The 17,595-nt window shown below is 35.0% G+C and overlaps 1 protein-coding gene across 45 annotated transcripts in view; it reads right to left on the reverse strand.

Moving 5' to 3' along the window:
- The window catches only part of EHBP1 (EH domain binding protein 1), a 479,839-nt gene that overhangs the window by 254,406 nt on the left and 207,838 nt on the right, over nt 1-17,595 (reverse strand). For all 45 annotated transcript variants that reach the window (XM_070235400.1, XM_070235417.1, XM_023619016.2 and 42 more), the window contains 2 exons: nt 9,230-9,325; nt 4,343-4,396 (listed from right to left, as the gene is read on the reverse strand). In XM_070235400.1, coding sequence (XP_070091501.1) covers nt 4,343-4,396; nt 9,230-9,325 — 150 coding nt within the window. The remainder of the gene's footprint in view (nt 1-4,342; nt 4,397-9,229; nt 9,326-17,595) is intronic.

The raw sequence follows: 17,595 nt of genomic DNA on the forward strand, positions 1-17,595 counted from the left end.
AGAATCCTTCTTAAATGATCTGAATGGCAAAGGGAGTTGGGTCAATTAGAGAAGAGCATCATGAATATTAATACACGTTTCAATTTTTTTTAATACATATTAATATGTTTCATTCACCAGTTTTTATGGTCTTTTTGAGTAAAACTTTGTTGATTGTCAATTTTCTCATATAATCAACACTCATAAGGTATCATTAGTGCATTTCAATTTCTTTTAAATGACATGAATACTTAAAGACAATAGAGAAGCAATCTGAATACAAAATCCTTCCAGATTTTTATGTTTTTCCCAGTTTTTTTACAGTTTTATTTCATACCAGATTTGACAGCAGTTTTTAACAACTAACTTTTATCAACTCTTTCTGAAAGCATTTAACAGTTTTCATGAAATAATTCTTCAAACGAATATTTCATTGGCCTATGAAATATCTAGTTAAATTATACAATTACAGTAACAAGTCAACAGCACCACAAGAGTTCTTGTAAGGGGTCAAACCCAACTTACAACTCACTTGTAAGAGAAGTGTGTAGGAGTGTGTCAGAGTGTAGCCCACTAACCATGTTGACACATGTGGGCTTAAAACCAGGATGTTTTATAGACAAAATGGAAAGTGTGAGGTAATCCATGTAAAGTAAGCAGAGGTTGATCAGAAGAGTTTCTACTGTAATGGCATATGGATCCTTCACATACTATCTCACTGCCACTAGAGTCTACTTTTTGAATTTTTCTCCAATACAGTTCAAGGATGCTCAAGTAATTCCTCTCTTAAAAAGAATAATCCTTACAGGATATTGAGTTTAACTATAACCATTCATTCACTCACTCCTTCAACAAATATGTATTGAGTAGCTACTACACAAAGGCACTATATTAAAAAAAATTGTGGTGGATGAATGGAACAGAACTTTTCCCCTGTTAAATTTACTTATCCAAGCAGGGGTGCAGTGAGCATCTCAGAAAATTTACCTCGATTTTTCAGAGCAGGTAAAAAGAGTTAACACTCCTGAACAGGTAAAGAAAAAGAATTATTCTCAAAATTCATTTATTCCTCTCACTCTACAGGGTTAGTCTCCGCAGAAAGAAATTAAGTTCCTCCTGAAAACTAAAGAGGGAGAACCTACCCAATCCTATTCTATCTTCCAGGTGAGAATACGCCACTTTCTTTCTTTGTTTTGTTTTAGGTTAATTATACAAACTCATCCTTTCACATTAAATAGTTCACAATTTATGATAGTTATCTTAATCTATAGTTATGTAAATTAGTGTATTCTCTTTTAAGTTAATATATTTTAAATGCTTTAGTCACAACATACGCATGCATGCTCTTTCCCATGTATTAAGAGTATAACAATTTCACAATACTTCTGAAGTCTGGTAACTTTATACAATGTAAATAAATATGATAATGGATGCATTTAATATTTACCTTTTTAACTTCTTTTAAAAAATATACATTATACTAGTAAAATAGGTCAAATTCTATAATTGCCCCCCAACACACACAGACCAAAAAACCTGCTGTAAAGACAGGCGTACACCAACAATAATAAAATCATGAGAAAATAATCTAATAAATATTTGTTATTTTCTTGCATTGGGTTCCTAGCACGCAATATTTTTATTACTGTCATCATTATTAATAGCTGAGAAATTGCCTGCTCCTCTCACATTCTGATTAATTTTACTTTTCTTCAAATTGGCTCCTCAATACCTAGATTCCCCTAAGTTTTGATCATCTCTTAAAAGATGGGTATTATTTTTTTAATACCTATGGCTGAGATATTAGATTTCTGCTGCAAAGGCTAATACCCTTCCTTTACATGAAAAGCAAGTTTATACCACAATTCCATTTTCTTTCTTTTTTCTTTCTTTCTTTCCAATCTGGCACAGGAAATAACTATTATGGAAATAAGCAGTAGGGGGAAAGAACTGTTGTGCTAAAAAAGTTCAAAATAGGAAGCTTGCAACAGTATTCATAATCCAGGCCAGAAATAAAAGTATACAGAAAATACATACGCTGACATTAATTTTTTAAAGAAAGATATAAATTAGGGAGTTACTGATTCCAAAATGTTACATTAGATAATTCTTCTAAATATTTCATTCTCCACGAACTTGAAAATCAAAAATTTTATCTCCAAAAAAAAAATTTTCAAAATGTTCATAAAGTATTCCTAAGAACGTCATGGACCTAGAAAAGCTCTCTGAGATCATTTAGTAGAAATTCTTCATTTCATACATGAAGAAACTGAGTCCATAAAATAATCTACTCAAGGTCACCAGCTTTAAAGACATCAGGATTTATATTCAGTTCTAACCCAACCCAAAGTTTGTATCTTCTCTATACTATGATATTGGGAGAAAGAAAAAGGCATTTTTTTTAGATAAAAACATGAGGAGGCAGAGAGGAGGTAGAAAATCTTTCAGCTATTAAAAAGCATAATGATGGCTGAGAAGCTCCACAAATGCAGTGTTCTCCCCACTCCATAACTCAGAGTAAGGTCTTCAAAATCATCTGATGACTTAATAAAATTTAATCTCTATTAACAAACATTTGGAGAGAAGGAATGCTAATTATTTTATTTTCCATTCTCCTCCTATGGCTACTCCCTTACTTGACAGTCAGATTTCTAGCAACTTCAACCATTTGAGTAATAAAAGGCAAATGAGCAAAATAAGCTTCTGAGCGTAAATAAAGATATTCTTCATAAAAAGGATGTAAACATACCATTTAACTTGAGAAACACCCACTCCAATATGGAAATGATAATCCAAAATACACCTCTTTATCTCATGATCCATTTAAATCTCACTATTTTAAATTGAATATTTCTCTATTGACCTTTAAAATACCTTTATAAAATATATAACACAGAATTTAAGAAAAACATTTTTCCTAAAATCCTATAGATTTGACTGTCTTTTGCATTCAAACCTAACATATATCATGTGGCTTTATTTTTTCTTACCTTTCAGTAGGCCTGTTAGTCTACAGAAATTTGGAACTGGTGTGCCTCTATCCTAATTGTGTAGGTATAATAATACCTTTCTAAACAAATGTAAAGTTAGTTTTTACATACTTTTACCATTAATTACAACTCCAATTTAACTGGCTAATTCTTTAATACATCAAGTTAACAAAGAGACTTCAGATATATAATAGAGCCATGAGTACTGAAAAACAAAAGACCACCCATTGGAGAGAAATTCTTGACATGAGAATGAAAACTAGATTTTGAGTCTGTAACCAATTTCAAGAAGTCTAACTTTGCTTTTAAAACTTCGATGGCTACTCCAACTATAACATTCAAATCTATCATTATAGAAAAGCCAGAATTGGTGTTAAAATGTGTCAATCTTTAACGCAATAACACTGGCTTGATATCCAGCCATGAGAACTCCCTCTACTGTGTTTAGACCTGATCTCATTCCCAAGCTTCCCAGATCTTCAGGTCTAAAAATGGCCCCGCTACTGCTGGAAAAGTATAAGACCCCTTTCATCACTGAGAAACAAAACAAAGTCAGGCAGAGAAAGGAAAAATATGATGCAAAGCATGTTATAAATCTGTTATAAATCTATTTTAAAACTTTAATGATGATCATGATGATGACGACGATGACAATGATAAAAGCTAATAGTCATTGAAATTATTTAATCCTCACAACCACCTTATAAATTTATGAGTGAGAAGTTAAGAAATTTACTACAACAACAGAGCTTATAAGTGGAAGAGCTAGGCTTGCAATCAGACCTGACTCCAGAACCCACAATCTTAATCACTATATTTTCTTTGCCTGTCTTCCTTAATCCCTATTCAATAAACATCTATTGAACACCTACAATATATGCCTGCCAGTCAATTGGGATTCCACAATATGTAAATTAATTGAAGATGATTATTAAAGCACTAATCTAGAATTTCTCAATCCAGAGTTAAAGCATATACTTAGTTTTTAAAGATTTCAAAGGTTGTTCATGATTTCATTCAACAAGTATTTAAATGAGCATCTGTTATGTGAGAAGCACCATGCTAGATACTGAACAGATAAAAAGATACGTAAGACATGGTCTTTCCTTCAAGCCTCAAACAGAATACAACAGGTACACACATATACATAATTCAGTATTGAAGAGTATTATAACTCTTAAAACTTTTAACAGAAGTACTGCTTACAAATAATTCTGCTTTTGGCCATCACTTCATTAAAAAGATTCTAAAAGCTACAATCATTATTTAATTTTCATAAGGCAATATTCCTCCTACCACCAAGATGCTACTGTACCTTATAGTTACGCATATAGTCAAAAATGTGAATGGTGACGAATTTGTGATTAGCTTACATTTTCTATGACAAATGTCCACTCTTTATCTTCAAATTCCTCTGCATGAGGATCCTGTAACAAAAGCAAAATACGAAGTTGAAATACATTTCTTTAATCAAATTAAACCAATTGAGAAAATAAACAGCCTTGCTTTTAGCTTCTACCAACCTTTAAAAAGGGAGAGATAGAATGGCCTATTCTTAAGAAATTTCCATAATTTCTCTAAATTTAAACCATTATTTTATATTAAGAAATTCTCTATTTTACATATGTTGATGCATATCATTATCTTCCACCATTGCCTCTATGACAAGACAAAAAGAAACCCCAGCAGAGACTGATAACTTAGTGAGTGAACTATTAAGAAGTACTTTATCAAGATTAAATGCTCATGTAAAGCCCTGCCCTGGTTTTTACACCTGGAAGTACTTTAAACTAAAAGTAATACTTGAGGCAAGGTTTTCTTCAGTGCAAAGGTTATGTGACCATCTGGAATCAAAGGACATCATAATCTACAGAAAATGATACCCTGGCATGGGCTGTTGATACCCTCACCCCTCTCCAACTCTCACTCACCCTGGAAATGCCTCAGAAACCAGAGAAAGGGTATAGAATCCAACAACCAAAATGTAATCTTTTTTTAATGAGGCACACTTTTGCAAGTATTTGACAAATATTTATTGGGTACTTATCATATAAAGGATTGTAGAAGTTTTATATGGATTCAAAAATAGTTGTCCTTGCCTTCAAAGATGAACACAACTACTAATGTAAATAAATATATGATGAATGAAATATATGGATTTACCAAATTAGAAAACAACACATCTTACAGGAATGAACAAGAAAAGCTTTAAGAGAAAGTATCTGGGCTTAGAATAAGTAAAGGCAACAGAGTATAAGACATAAAAAGCAAAGCAGTGGGGTCACATCATATAGCACTGAACTTATTCAAGTTCAACTCGATGTGTTAGAGGTGGGGGAGGGATGAAGGTATTGAAAGTGAGAGAATATCTAATTAGTACAGGCTTTTGGCTCAACATGCTACTCCAGAGTGAGTGCACAGAGATGGGGAACGGGCTCTGCTACTTGCCTGCTAAGTCTCACGTCCCACATGCTACTCATAGGGAAGCATCTTATTCATGACTGATTCCACTTTAGTCTATTATTAATCTTCTGTTTCTATTGCCACAGGTATCATGAGTCCTTATCACTTTGTGCCTAGGCTATTTCAAGATAAAAGTGACTGCTAAAAGCATTCTCTCTCAGTCTCTCTGTGCTTCAATCAATCCTGTACACAGATTCATTCTCCTAAACCACAGTTCTGATCATGTTAGTACCAATGCAGATTACTTTAATGACCCCAACAACCGCTGGAATAAATTCCAAACTTCCTAGTTACTTCTTTATTTCTGTTTACTTATTCTTTACTTTAATAGCACAGCGGCTGGCTGATTCTGAGCTGAATTTAGGCAAGCATTTCTACGAGTAAATTCATACAGATGGGATAAAAACCTGCCAAAAAGGAGTTTCTTTGGTGGTGATGGGCAAGGGGAAGTAGGAAAGAGTAGAAGGTAAAAAGAGGTAGGGAATTCTACTCGATATTTGTTTCCCCAGACTGGCCCTGCCCATGAACTAGGTTAACAGAGAGAAAATACTGTAAATAAAGGTTGAAGGAGCTTTTCCATAGGGATTTAGGGCACGAACAGTGCTACTTTAGAGACCAAGTAATAAAGTGTGATATAACGCTTAGGAAAGAGACACCTTACCACTCTTCTTGCCTGCTTCCCCCCAGCTCATTTTGTTGAGGAATGAAGCATAGCTCCAGCACAGCTAATACAACAAATAATAATAATACAAAATATTTACTGAGCACACATTCTGGCCCAGTTATTGTGCAAAGTGTTTTAATCACGACAGCAACTTATGAAATAGGTACTATTTTTATTCCCTTTTAACAGAATGGAAGACTGAGACCTAAAAGATGTAACTTCCCACAGTGAACAACTAGTAAGTGTTAAAAGTATGTTGCAGTTCCAGGTCTGCCTCACTTTAGCCACATTGTTGATTCAGTTTTACTACTGTGTCTCCAGGAAAACGACCTGACACACAGCAGGCTCCCAAGAATATCTGATGATGAGTTACTGAAATTTATATCTTATAAGTTAACAAATATTGAACAGTACCTTATATATGATATATATTAATTCTTGAAGTTGAGGAAACATTTTTTAACAACACAGATGATGTACTACCCCTAAAAGAATAATTTCAATGGGACTAAGGGACATATCTGCTAGGGCAAAGCTACTAAAAAGATATAAAGGAGTCACAATAACGTCCAGTTTCAAACCACTTTAAAATGGCATATCTACACAATTATCTATTTATATCATTGATTAGACAAAAACATTTGTAATGATAATTGCTTCTAGCTTAAATCCATTAAGTTTTATTTGTATCCTACTCTCTACCCTCTAGTGTCTCTTTTCTTACCACCGCACTGAACAGAAAAACTGAAAATGGCTTAAAGAGCCATTCTCCTTCTCAAAACCCTAAAAGCCTTTTTTTTCCGTTTACTAGAAACAGCTAATTTCAATCTAATTCAAATTTCAAAAACAAGCATGCAGGCTAAAGAAATTAATTTCTGGTTAAATCATAGAAAAATGAAACATACTGATAACTTTTATAAAAAACACTTTCTTTAAGAGCACACCTCTGTGAATACTACACTTATGACAAAAAGGGTTCAGAACAGGCCTTTGCTATTTGCAAGTTCAAGATCAAGTGAATTGTGAGACAAAGTAAAAGAAAGGAGAAACTACAAAAAAATGCTGTTCAAAAATTACCATGAAAGAATAGAAAGTTGTTTGGTTTGTTTTACTTTTCTGCTTTTCTATTAGAATTCTGGGAGAATGAAGAAGTCAGGAAGAAAAAAGTGTCAGTTGAAAATATTCTTTAAATATTTAAAATGGTCACAAAGTTGACTCAACAGCAGAACCGAACAGAAATATTTAATATAGCAAACTGGGGAAGAAGGGCTGAGTTTTCTTCTACAGACTAACACTCAAGGACATAAAAGTTCAGTGATAAGGATACCCTGAACATTCTCATCAGTACTTGAAAACTATACTTATCTCCTAATCCTCCAAGTAACACATTTCAACAGCCACTTTCAACTCAAAATCAGAGTGAGTGCATATCCTTTCCCCAAACACTTGGCTGTCAGCTACTTATCAGCTCTACTCTAACCCCTTGTTCTCTATCATCATTGTTTTTGTGTAACTACGTGTATTCATTTGCTTTATCAATATAAACAGACTAAATCAAAATACTTGAGAGGTTACTTAAAAGTCTTCCTCAAGCATGTCAGAGGTCTTGCTGCTGTAATCTATATTTATAGTTGCTTCCATTACAGATTAGGCAGTACCATGTAGAAGGAAAAACAGGGCTAAAGCACAGTGTAACTGGCCAAGTTACCTGCTTTAGTCTCAGTTTCCTGCTCGGTACAATGGGAATAATTAAAGCACCTCAGGGTTGCTGTAAGAATTAAATGAAATACTCCAAAGGTCTTGCTGTTAAACACCAAGCTTACTGTGTTATCCCAGTAGAAGAAACATGGATAAGGGGGGTTTAATGACAACTGGCTAAAAGGCAACAGGATGGTTCTGATCCTTCCTGGAAAAAAGGAAGAGCAGCTACTGTTTCATCCCTTATTTCTCCCTGGGCAAATCAAGTATGGTATATAGATAACAAACATACTCAAGTAATGTTATAATGCCAATAACAGTAATATCAAAACTATAAAATATAGATAAAGTGTTAAGAATCTTTCATAAAATACACTGTGAAAAACAGAGCATTTAAAAGTTGGGTTAGTACATTAATGCTCATCGTATTGTTTTGTTGTATTAATCTCTGCAGTAGTTCCTGAATAAATGAATTAATATATTGGATTACAAAATCAAAAACACTTTTTTACACAATGACTTCACATTCCAAGCCATATAACTTTGTTCTACTTAGACTGCAGAGCCCTAACATATTAAGTGGATTTTCACAAAATTTACTAAATTATGTTTGATGAGATGTCCTTCTTCCTTCCATCCTTCAGCAAAAGTAACTTAAACACAATTGTAATGATTCAAAGAAGAAATAAAGCATTTGTTTTCTAATTTCACCACTTTCAAAAAAGGCTAAAACTGAGACTTACTTGTCCCCACCATGATTATTTTTGGAGCAGGTAATGAGTTGGTTGGGAAAGTAAATATTCTAGTGCTTAATTACCATATGTGTGAGGATTACTTCACAATGTTTCAACAAATATGGAAGACTTTCAAGAAAAAACAATAAAACCGGCAGGTAGATCTATGCACAGCTATGTTTTTGGATCTGCACTTTGAATTTACAACCAGAATTTTGCTTTTAAGCTACAGTATTTAAAAAGTATTAACATCAATATTTATCAAAGATCAATTTTAAACTCAGCTTCTCATATTAACATCAATAAAATATTTATTGAATACTAATTTTAAAACATATCTTGTCATTAGTCAAACAAGGCTAACAAAATGAGGCTCAGGACTAAGAATTCCACAAACCTCAGCTTTCCACAGAAAAACCGCTTTAAAGTTTCCTATGGGTAGAATCTAGGAAGTAGTAAAAGAAGTATTCCAATTGATCTTAATTGTAGCAAGTTCAAAAGGACTCTCAAATTATTCAGACTTTATAGACCATGAAATACCCTCATGTCCTTGCATTGTTACAAATTTCTGTCTCCCAAAAAATACTGCACATTAAGGTCCAGTTGTACCCAAAAGTATAAAACAATGAATACTGAAATATTCTGTCATTTAGAACCATGAATATATAATAGCTTCTGTAACTTACAAAAATGGAACTTACCTTAAAAAGCGTCACAGTGATTTCAATGTTTTCAGGAACAGGCCACACTACAACCCCACGGTATGGATTTTTTATTCCAGGTTGCCAGCTATGAGCCTACCAGAATAAAAATAATGGCTTCAATTTGAAGTACAGGAAATGCAATGTTAATAATTTACAAAAATATATTGACTCTATTTAACTATCCATTAGAGCTGTCTCCCTGAAACAAAAATGATTAGTGAAATAAAACTTCTCAAGTATTAAACTTGAGCCATGACAGTTCTAACACGTGGGAGCTACCAACTACTATCTGTAAACAAATCTGCACCCTCTCCCCAACCCAGACACATAAAAGAAGATGAAACAATGAGATGTCTCATACTTTCAAAAGCTATTCCTGACTGGTAAAAATCTCCTAATAGGAAAGATATTTTAAAAATTATTTTTGTGATCTAGGAATTTAAATGCAAATTCATTCTTTAAAAGGAAAAACTAATTGTATACTTTGCATTTAAGTTCATTTTCCACTATACTGTAATGTTTTGGGGCAAGTAAAGGATGTAGTTTTCCCAATTAATATTTCTAGTATTTATAGTTTTAAAGATTTTTTCTTTGTAAATCTTGATTATGAAAGTTCTCTAAGGAAACCCCCCCAAATCTGGGGGTCACCACTATCGTTCTTCCTTTGTGGTGGCATTTCCAGCCAAAACTGATAGAAGATGGTATGCCAAGACACCTCAACTAAGTCTTCATCTCGATGGGCTGCAGGATTGTCCATGGACATGCATGAAGTGGATAATGAAAGCTAACACTTATACTTTGTACATGTCAGTCTATACTTAGAATTTACTTATGTTCAACTCATTTAATCTGCATAAGAATCCTATGAGGTAGCCATTGTTTGTTTATTAATTCATTAATTCACTCACTCAATGATACTATCTGCCCAGCACTGTCTAGGCACTGGAGTAGTAAAAAAACAATCTGCCTTAGTGGAGTTTACAGTATAGGAGGAAGAGACAGATAAACAAAATTATTAAGTAAAATACACAGCATGTTAGGTGGAGATAAGAGCTGTGGAGAAAAATGAAAGGGAAGAAGGATGGAAGGGGGAAGGGAAAGTAACAATTTTCAATAGGGTAATGAGAGAAAGTGTCATGAGAAGGTGACACTTGAGAGAAGGCCTTAAGGAGGTAGAGGAATCAGATATGTAAACACATGGGAAGAGCTTTCTAGGGAGATGGATCAGCAACTGGAAAGGTACTGAGGCAGTTAGATAATCAGAAGACCAATGTGGCTGGAGCAGAATGGTTAAAGACGAGGGCAGTAGGAGACAAGGGCAGAGAAATAATGGAGGGTCCAATCATATAAGGCTCTGGTAAACCACTGCAAAGAATTTTCTGGCTTGTAATTTGAGTGAGATGGGAAGTCATTGGAGGGTTTTAAGCAGAAGAATGATGACCTAAGTTATGTTATAACACACTCACTCCAGCTAATGTATCAAGAATAGGCTCCAGATATAAGAAAGGAAACAGGGAGACCAAGTAAGAAGCTACTGCAACAATCGTGGGAGAGGTGATGATGACTTGGCTTGGGGTGGTAGAAAAGTGGTACAAAGTGGTCAGATGTGTGGTATATTTTCATATTTTCAAGACAGAATCAACGAGATTTGCTGTCTGACTGTAGGAGAGAAAGAAAGTAGCCAAGGCTGATTCTAAGGCTTTTGCCCTTGAGCAACTAGAAGAAAGGAACTGCTATTAACAGATAAGAGGCAAGACCGCAGGAGGAGCAAGTTTGGGAAGTAAGATTGGGAACTCAGTTTTACACAAGTTAAATCTAATGTGTCTGTGAGATATTCAAGTGTAGATGTTCAAATAGGCAGCTGGATATTTGTACTTGGAGTTATAAATTTGGGAATCATCAGCATACAGGAGAAACTTCAAGCTTAAGAGCGGATGTGATCCCAAAGGAGTGAGTTCAGACAGAGATTATAAAGGCCTTGGAGCACAACAGTAACAGGAAATGAGGAGGAATCAGCAAAGGAGGGCCAGTAAAATAGAAGGAAAACCTCCTATTTTCAGGCATGTGGCATCCTGAAAATCTAACGAAGAAAATGTTTCAAGAAGAAAGAAACAATCACCTGTGCCAAATCTTGGCGATAGGTCAAATAAGATGAGGCCGGGAAAATGACCACTGGAATTAAAGCAGAAGCCATTACTGACTTCACATGAACAGTTCCAGTGGAGTGATGAGTGCAAATGCCTGAATGGATTGGAACGGGTTCAAGAAAAAACAGGAGGAAGGAAATTGAGGATAGCAAGTAGACTATTCCTCTGAGGTGTTCTGCAGAAAGAGAAAGAGAGAAATAGGTTGTTGCTAGTGAAAGAAACAGTGTCAGAAGAGAATTTTTTTCTTCTTCTTCTTCTCCCCAAAGTCCCCCAGTATACAGTTGTATATTCTAGTTTTGAGTGCCTCTGGTTGTGTTATGGGGGACGCTGTCTCAGCATGGCCTGACAAGCACTGCCATGTCTGAGCCCAGGACCCAAACCAGTGAAACCCTGGGCCACTGAAGGGGAGCACGCGAACTCAACCACTCGGCAACAGGGCCGGCCCCCAGAAGAGAATTTTTTTAATAAGAGAAAATTATTTTTATACTGATGGGAAATATCCAGTTAAGAGGGAAAATTTAATGACGCAGAAGAGAAAAAATTGCTGAAGTAATGTCCTTAACAGTACAAACGGATATTAGTCTTTGCTGGGAGTACAGACCATTCTTCCATAATAACAAAAAAGAAGTTATAGTATATGAGTGCAGATGTGTGTCAGGGAGCACATTAAACAGATGAGGAAACTGAGGAACAGACTTACCCAAGATCACACAGCAAGTAAGTAGCAGAAGTTGGATTTGAATCTAGGAAACGGAACTGAGAAGGGATCAAGATCATGAAAACTTATGTCTATGCACATTTTATCATATATTGTTAGTTAAAATACCAGCAGAAGATACAGGTTTAGCAGCGTCCTCTCACTCCAACCCATAACTTTTCAATAATTCTCCCTCTGTTCTCTTTCCATTGCCCCCCACTTACAAAACTTCAGGTAAGAAAAGTGAAGTAGAGACTCACTACAAGAGACTTAGCACACCAGAGCCAAAGGTAATGAACTGAGTTTTGTTAATTAAAAAACATCTCCAAAGATTCCTCTATTCCCCTGCCTATTTCCATGCCTATTAACAGTTCTAGAACAAAGACTCCACAAAGTAAACAACCTCCATTTTGAGAAGTAAATTTATGCCCACTTAGATAAGCCTTAATCAAAACTCTACTCTACATTCTCTAGATATTCTACATACATAATTCTGAAGATTTATGAGAACGCTAATTCTCATAAACTGTGATGGTAGATCAGGCTGTTTCTCTCTTGTCTCTTCAAACTTCCCATAATTGTATTTTCATAGCCTCCCCATACAATAGAAACATAAGAAAGAGTATAATAACTAAAATTTTTCTATTAGCCACAGCAGAAAAGATAGAATATTTGTAAAATTCTTGATGAAAAAATGACCATCAAAGAATTTTAGACCTGAAGATATCCTTAGGAGATCTAATCCAGGTTCAGATGAGGAAATTGAAGCAAAGAGTATGTGGCTCGCCTGAACCCATACTAGTATGTAATCAGTAGGAGAACCAACTCCATGATTTCTAGGTTCAGAGTTCTTCACCCAAATAACATCATAGCCAGCTCTATCCCTGATTCACACAATAGTCAAGAAAAAAGTCTTCTATCCCTAAGGTCTTAACATTTATGTGTAAGACACAGAGATCAAAAGTGAGAAAAGCAGAGACTGTAGAGACCACCTCACAACTGGGCAGAGTTAGGAGATGGTGATATCAGATAATTTCCTCAGGTACCCTAATGTTGGCCCTCTAAATGATCTCTTTCAATCCTCAGTCTTGGATCAGGGAATGGTAATTAGATGGCTGAACAAACAAAAATACAACTGCTTAACAAACTAAAATCCTTCTTTTTTTTCTTTAAATAAAAAGAGATGGAAGGGTGCTAGTTCCCAAGTTGCTAGCAGGCTGCCTTTTTCTTACCATTCTATCCAGCATCTCTCTCCCCAAGAACAAAGGCCCAACTGAGTTAAGAGCTCTGGCTTTCTGATATTCCTTTTAGCGACTGTACAACCTGGCTAAGTTAGGACACTGTAACAACATCAATTAGTCCAGCTGAGTAGCTGGCAATGCCAGCTTTATAATGTTAGCTAATTATTATATACTAGGCAGAAAACAGGACCAGTAAATTTTACTGGAGAGGAAATCAGAGACATATATACTGGCAAACATGAGAAAAAACCAGTCTTCTTACTTTCAAAGACCTTACTATAACTTCTACCTTAAATAGAATTCAAGAATCTGAAGCTAGAAAAAGAATGGAGTCTAATACAGGTAACTAAAAATAGCTATGGTAATAAACATCTAATTGTACAAATCCACAGAGACAGTCATTCAGATTCTCAGGAACTTGATTTAGAAAAAGCACAACATACTGGCAAATACCAGCTCTACAATAACTCTGATCAGTTTTCATTCAGAGTAACAGAAAGGATTTCCCTAAAAAATAATTAGGTGGAGAGAGACACATACAGCTATTTAGCTCCTGAGCACAGTCAGGAAAGGCAGGTTATTTAATCATTTGCCAGCATTCTAGCACAGACAATGGTAGAAAGGATTAGGCCACATTATTCCGTTCTACTCATCCAATTTTTCTCACTTTTTAATCACATCACAGATCCTTCGGCATCTGCCAAAGGCAGACCTAGGAAAAAGGTAAACATGTCTCAATTTTGGGTATTGACTCTATAAAATGCCTTATTTTCTAATTATTTCATGTCATGTCTTACTTAAAAGACTTGTAACTAATATGGAACTAAACAGAGAGTAAGCATTCACTCGCCATTTCTGATTCCTACAAAATCAAAGTATTTCACTGAAAGTTTATTAATTGTCATACAGCTGTTAAATTGATAATTTTCATTTTATAAAACTGCATATATCCATACGTTTAAGATGTCACATGTACAGTTACCTTAGAGTTGCCAACGTCACTGCCATAAAGCAAAGCTCTGTGACTGTACCCTCCCCCTCCTGATATCACAGCACATCGTAAAAGGCTGAGGTACAACCACAGAGCAAGGAAGTAAACGTGGTAATGCCATCAAAAAGCTGGTGAGGACTTCAAAGGCCTCTTCACTCTTTGGAATTCTCCCCTCTCTCTGCAAGCTCACACTTCTAGTTCAAAAACTGGATTTACGCCAACAGACTACTCAACCATAATTTTTATGGTTTATCATAATTGCCCTGCTTCCTTTCTATTTGCAGAACTCTTTCTCATATATGAAAGTACAAGGAAATACTACAGGTCGAAAATATAATGCCCTAAAACTAAAAATGTATGCTTTGAAGAAAATGCCATTCACTATGTAAAGCAACTAGACCTTTCTTATATTGCTGGTGGGAGTACGCTTAAAAGTTAACTCTGTCTACCCAGCAATTCCATGCCCAGGTATTTGCCCAAGAGAAAATACCTTCCCCCAAAATACTAAAACAGTAACGTTTACAGCACATTTATTCACAATGGTGAATATTCAGAATATTCACTGGAAACAAACCAAATTTTCATCAACAGGGTTATAAATAATCAAATTGTTTATATTCACATGATGGAATACTACTCAGCAATGAAAAAAATAAACTACTAATAGTCACAACACCATGAATAAATCTCAAAAACACTATGTTGAGCAAAAGAAACCAGACAGAAAATAGTCCTACTGTATGATTCCATTTACAAGAAATTCAAGAAGAGACAAAATCAGTCTATGGTGATAGAAAATCAGAATAGTGGTTGCCTCTGAGGGTTGGGAATTGACTGGAAGAGGACACAAAGGAAAAAGGTGATGAAAATAGTCTACACCTTGATAGCAGTGGTAATTACATAAGTAGACACTAATCAAAACTTATTAAACTGTATAACTGAGATCTGTGCCTTACACAGTGTGTGCATTTTAGCTCGATAAAAATAAAATTTGAAAGATGTCCTTAATAAAAAATTTTAAATTCTGAAATTCAATTCAATTTAAATTCAATTTAATTTTAATTAAAATGAACACATTTTTCTTTATATAGGTCTACATATGGAAAAACCAACATCCAATAAACATGCCTGTAGTTAATGTGTACTTATAAAAATGCACTCATACTTACTTACCTATAGAATTGAATTTTAAAAATATCTGTAGAGTTGTTATTGAACATTTTAAAATTCTATTCTACTCATAAAACTATATGTATAAAAAATTAAAACCTTTGAAAAATCCAACTCCTCCTCTTTTGCATCCCAGCAATGGACTCATCATCCCTTAAGTGTGCCTTAACCTTCATCCTCTTGGAATCTGAATAAAGTAATCCTAGGTAAAATTTTGTAAGAGGAACCTATTTAATCATTAATTCATGATACCTAAGTATAGAAAACTTAAATAACTATTATGTTACTCAAGGCTACCAACCCAAGATCAAAAGTCAGGTACTTGGCTCCCATTTTAAGGACTGCAGTATCAAAATTATAGTGCCTGATCAATCACTTTAGTAAATTAGATAATCAGAAATAACCCAAAAAACACAATTACAACAAAAAGAATAAAATACCTCGGGGTGAACTTAACTAAGGAAGTGAAAGACCTATACAATGAAAATTACAAGGCTTTTCTGAAAGAAATGGATGACGACATAAAGAGATGGAAAGACATTCCATGCACATGGATTGGAAGAATAAACATAGTTAAAATGTCCATTCTACCTAAAGCAATCTACAGATTCAACACAACCCCAATCAGAATCCCAATGACATTCTTTACAGAAATAGAACAAAGAATCCTAAAATTCATATGGGGCAACAAAAGACCCCCAAATTGCTAAAGCAATCCTGAGAAAAAAGAACACAGCTGGAGGCATCACTATCCCTGACTTCAAAACATACTACAAAGCTACAGTAATCAAAACAGCATGGTACTGGTACAAAAACAGGTGCACAGATCAATGGAACAGAATTGAAAGCCCAGAAATAAAACCACACATCTATGGACAGCTTATCTTCAACAAAGGAGCTGAGGGCATACAATGGAGAAAAGAAAGTCTTTTCAACAAATGGTGCTGGGAAAACTGGAAAGCCACATGTAAAAGAATGAAAATTGACCATTCTTTTTCACCATTCACCAAAATAAACTCAAAATGGATCAAAGACCTAAAGCTGAGACCTGAAACCATAAGGCTTCTGGAAGAAAATGTAGGCAGTACACTCTTTGACATCAGTATTAAAAGGATCTTTTCGGACACCATGCCTTCTCAGACAAGGGAAACAATAGAAAGAATAAACAAATGGGACTTCATCAGACTAAAGAGCTTCTTCAAGGCATGGGAAAACAGGATTGAAACAAAAAAAACCAACCCACTAACTGGGAAAAAATATTTGCAAGTAATACATCTGACAAAGGCTTAATATCCATAATATATAAAGAACTCACACAACTCAACAACAAAAAATTAAACAACCCGATCAAAAAATGGGCAGGAAACATGAACGGACATTTGTCCAAAGAAGATATATGGATGGCCAATAGGCACATGAAAAGATGTTCATCATTGCTGATCATCAGGGAAATGCAAATCAAAACTACACCAAGATATCACCTTACACCCATTAGAATGACAAAAATAACTAAAACAAATAGTAACAAATGTTGGAGAGGTTGTGGAGAAAAAGGAACCCTCATACACTGTTGGTGGGAATGCAAACTGGTGCAGCCACTATGGAAAACAGTATGGAGATTCCTCAAAAAATTAAAAATAAAACTACCATATGATCCAGCTATTCCACTACTGGGTATCTATCCAGAGAGCTTGAAGTCAGCAATTCCAAAAGTCCTATGCACCCCAACGTTTATTGCAGCATTATTTACAATCGCCAAGATGTGGAGGCAACCTTAGTGCCCATCAACAGATGACTGGATAAAGAAGATGTGGTATATATATACAATGGAATACTACTCAGCCGTAAAAAAGAACAAAATCGTCCCATTTGCAACAACATGGATGGACCTTGAGGGAATTATGTTAAGTGAAATAAGCCAGATAGAAAAGGACAATCTCTGTATGACTCCACTCATATGAGGAATTTAAACCTGTGGACAAAGAGAACAGATTAGTGGCTACCAGGGTAAAGGGGTGGTGGGGGGTGGGCACAAAGGGTGAAGGGTTGCACCTACAACACAACTGACAGATAATAATATACAACTGAAATTTCACAAGACTGTAACCTATCATTAA

This window comes from Equus caballus, chromosome 15 (genome assembly GCF_041296265.1).
Source record: "Equus caballus isolate H_3958 breed thoroughbred chromosome 15, TB-T2T, whole genome shotgun sequence".
Lineage (NCBI taxonomy): Eukaryota > Metazoa > Chordata > Mammalia > Perissodactyla > Equidae > Equus > Equus caballus.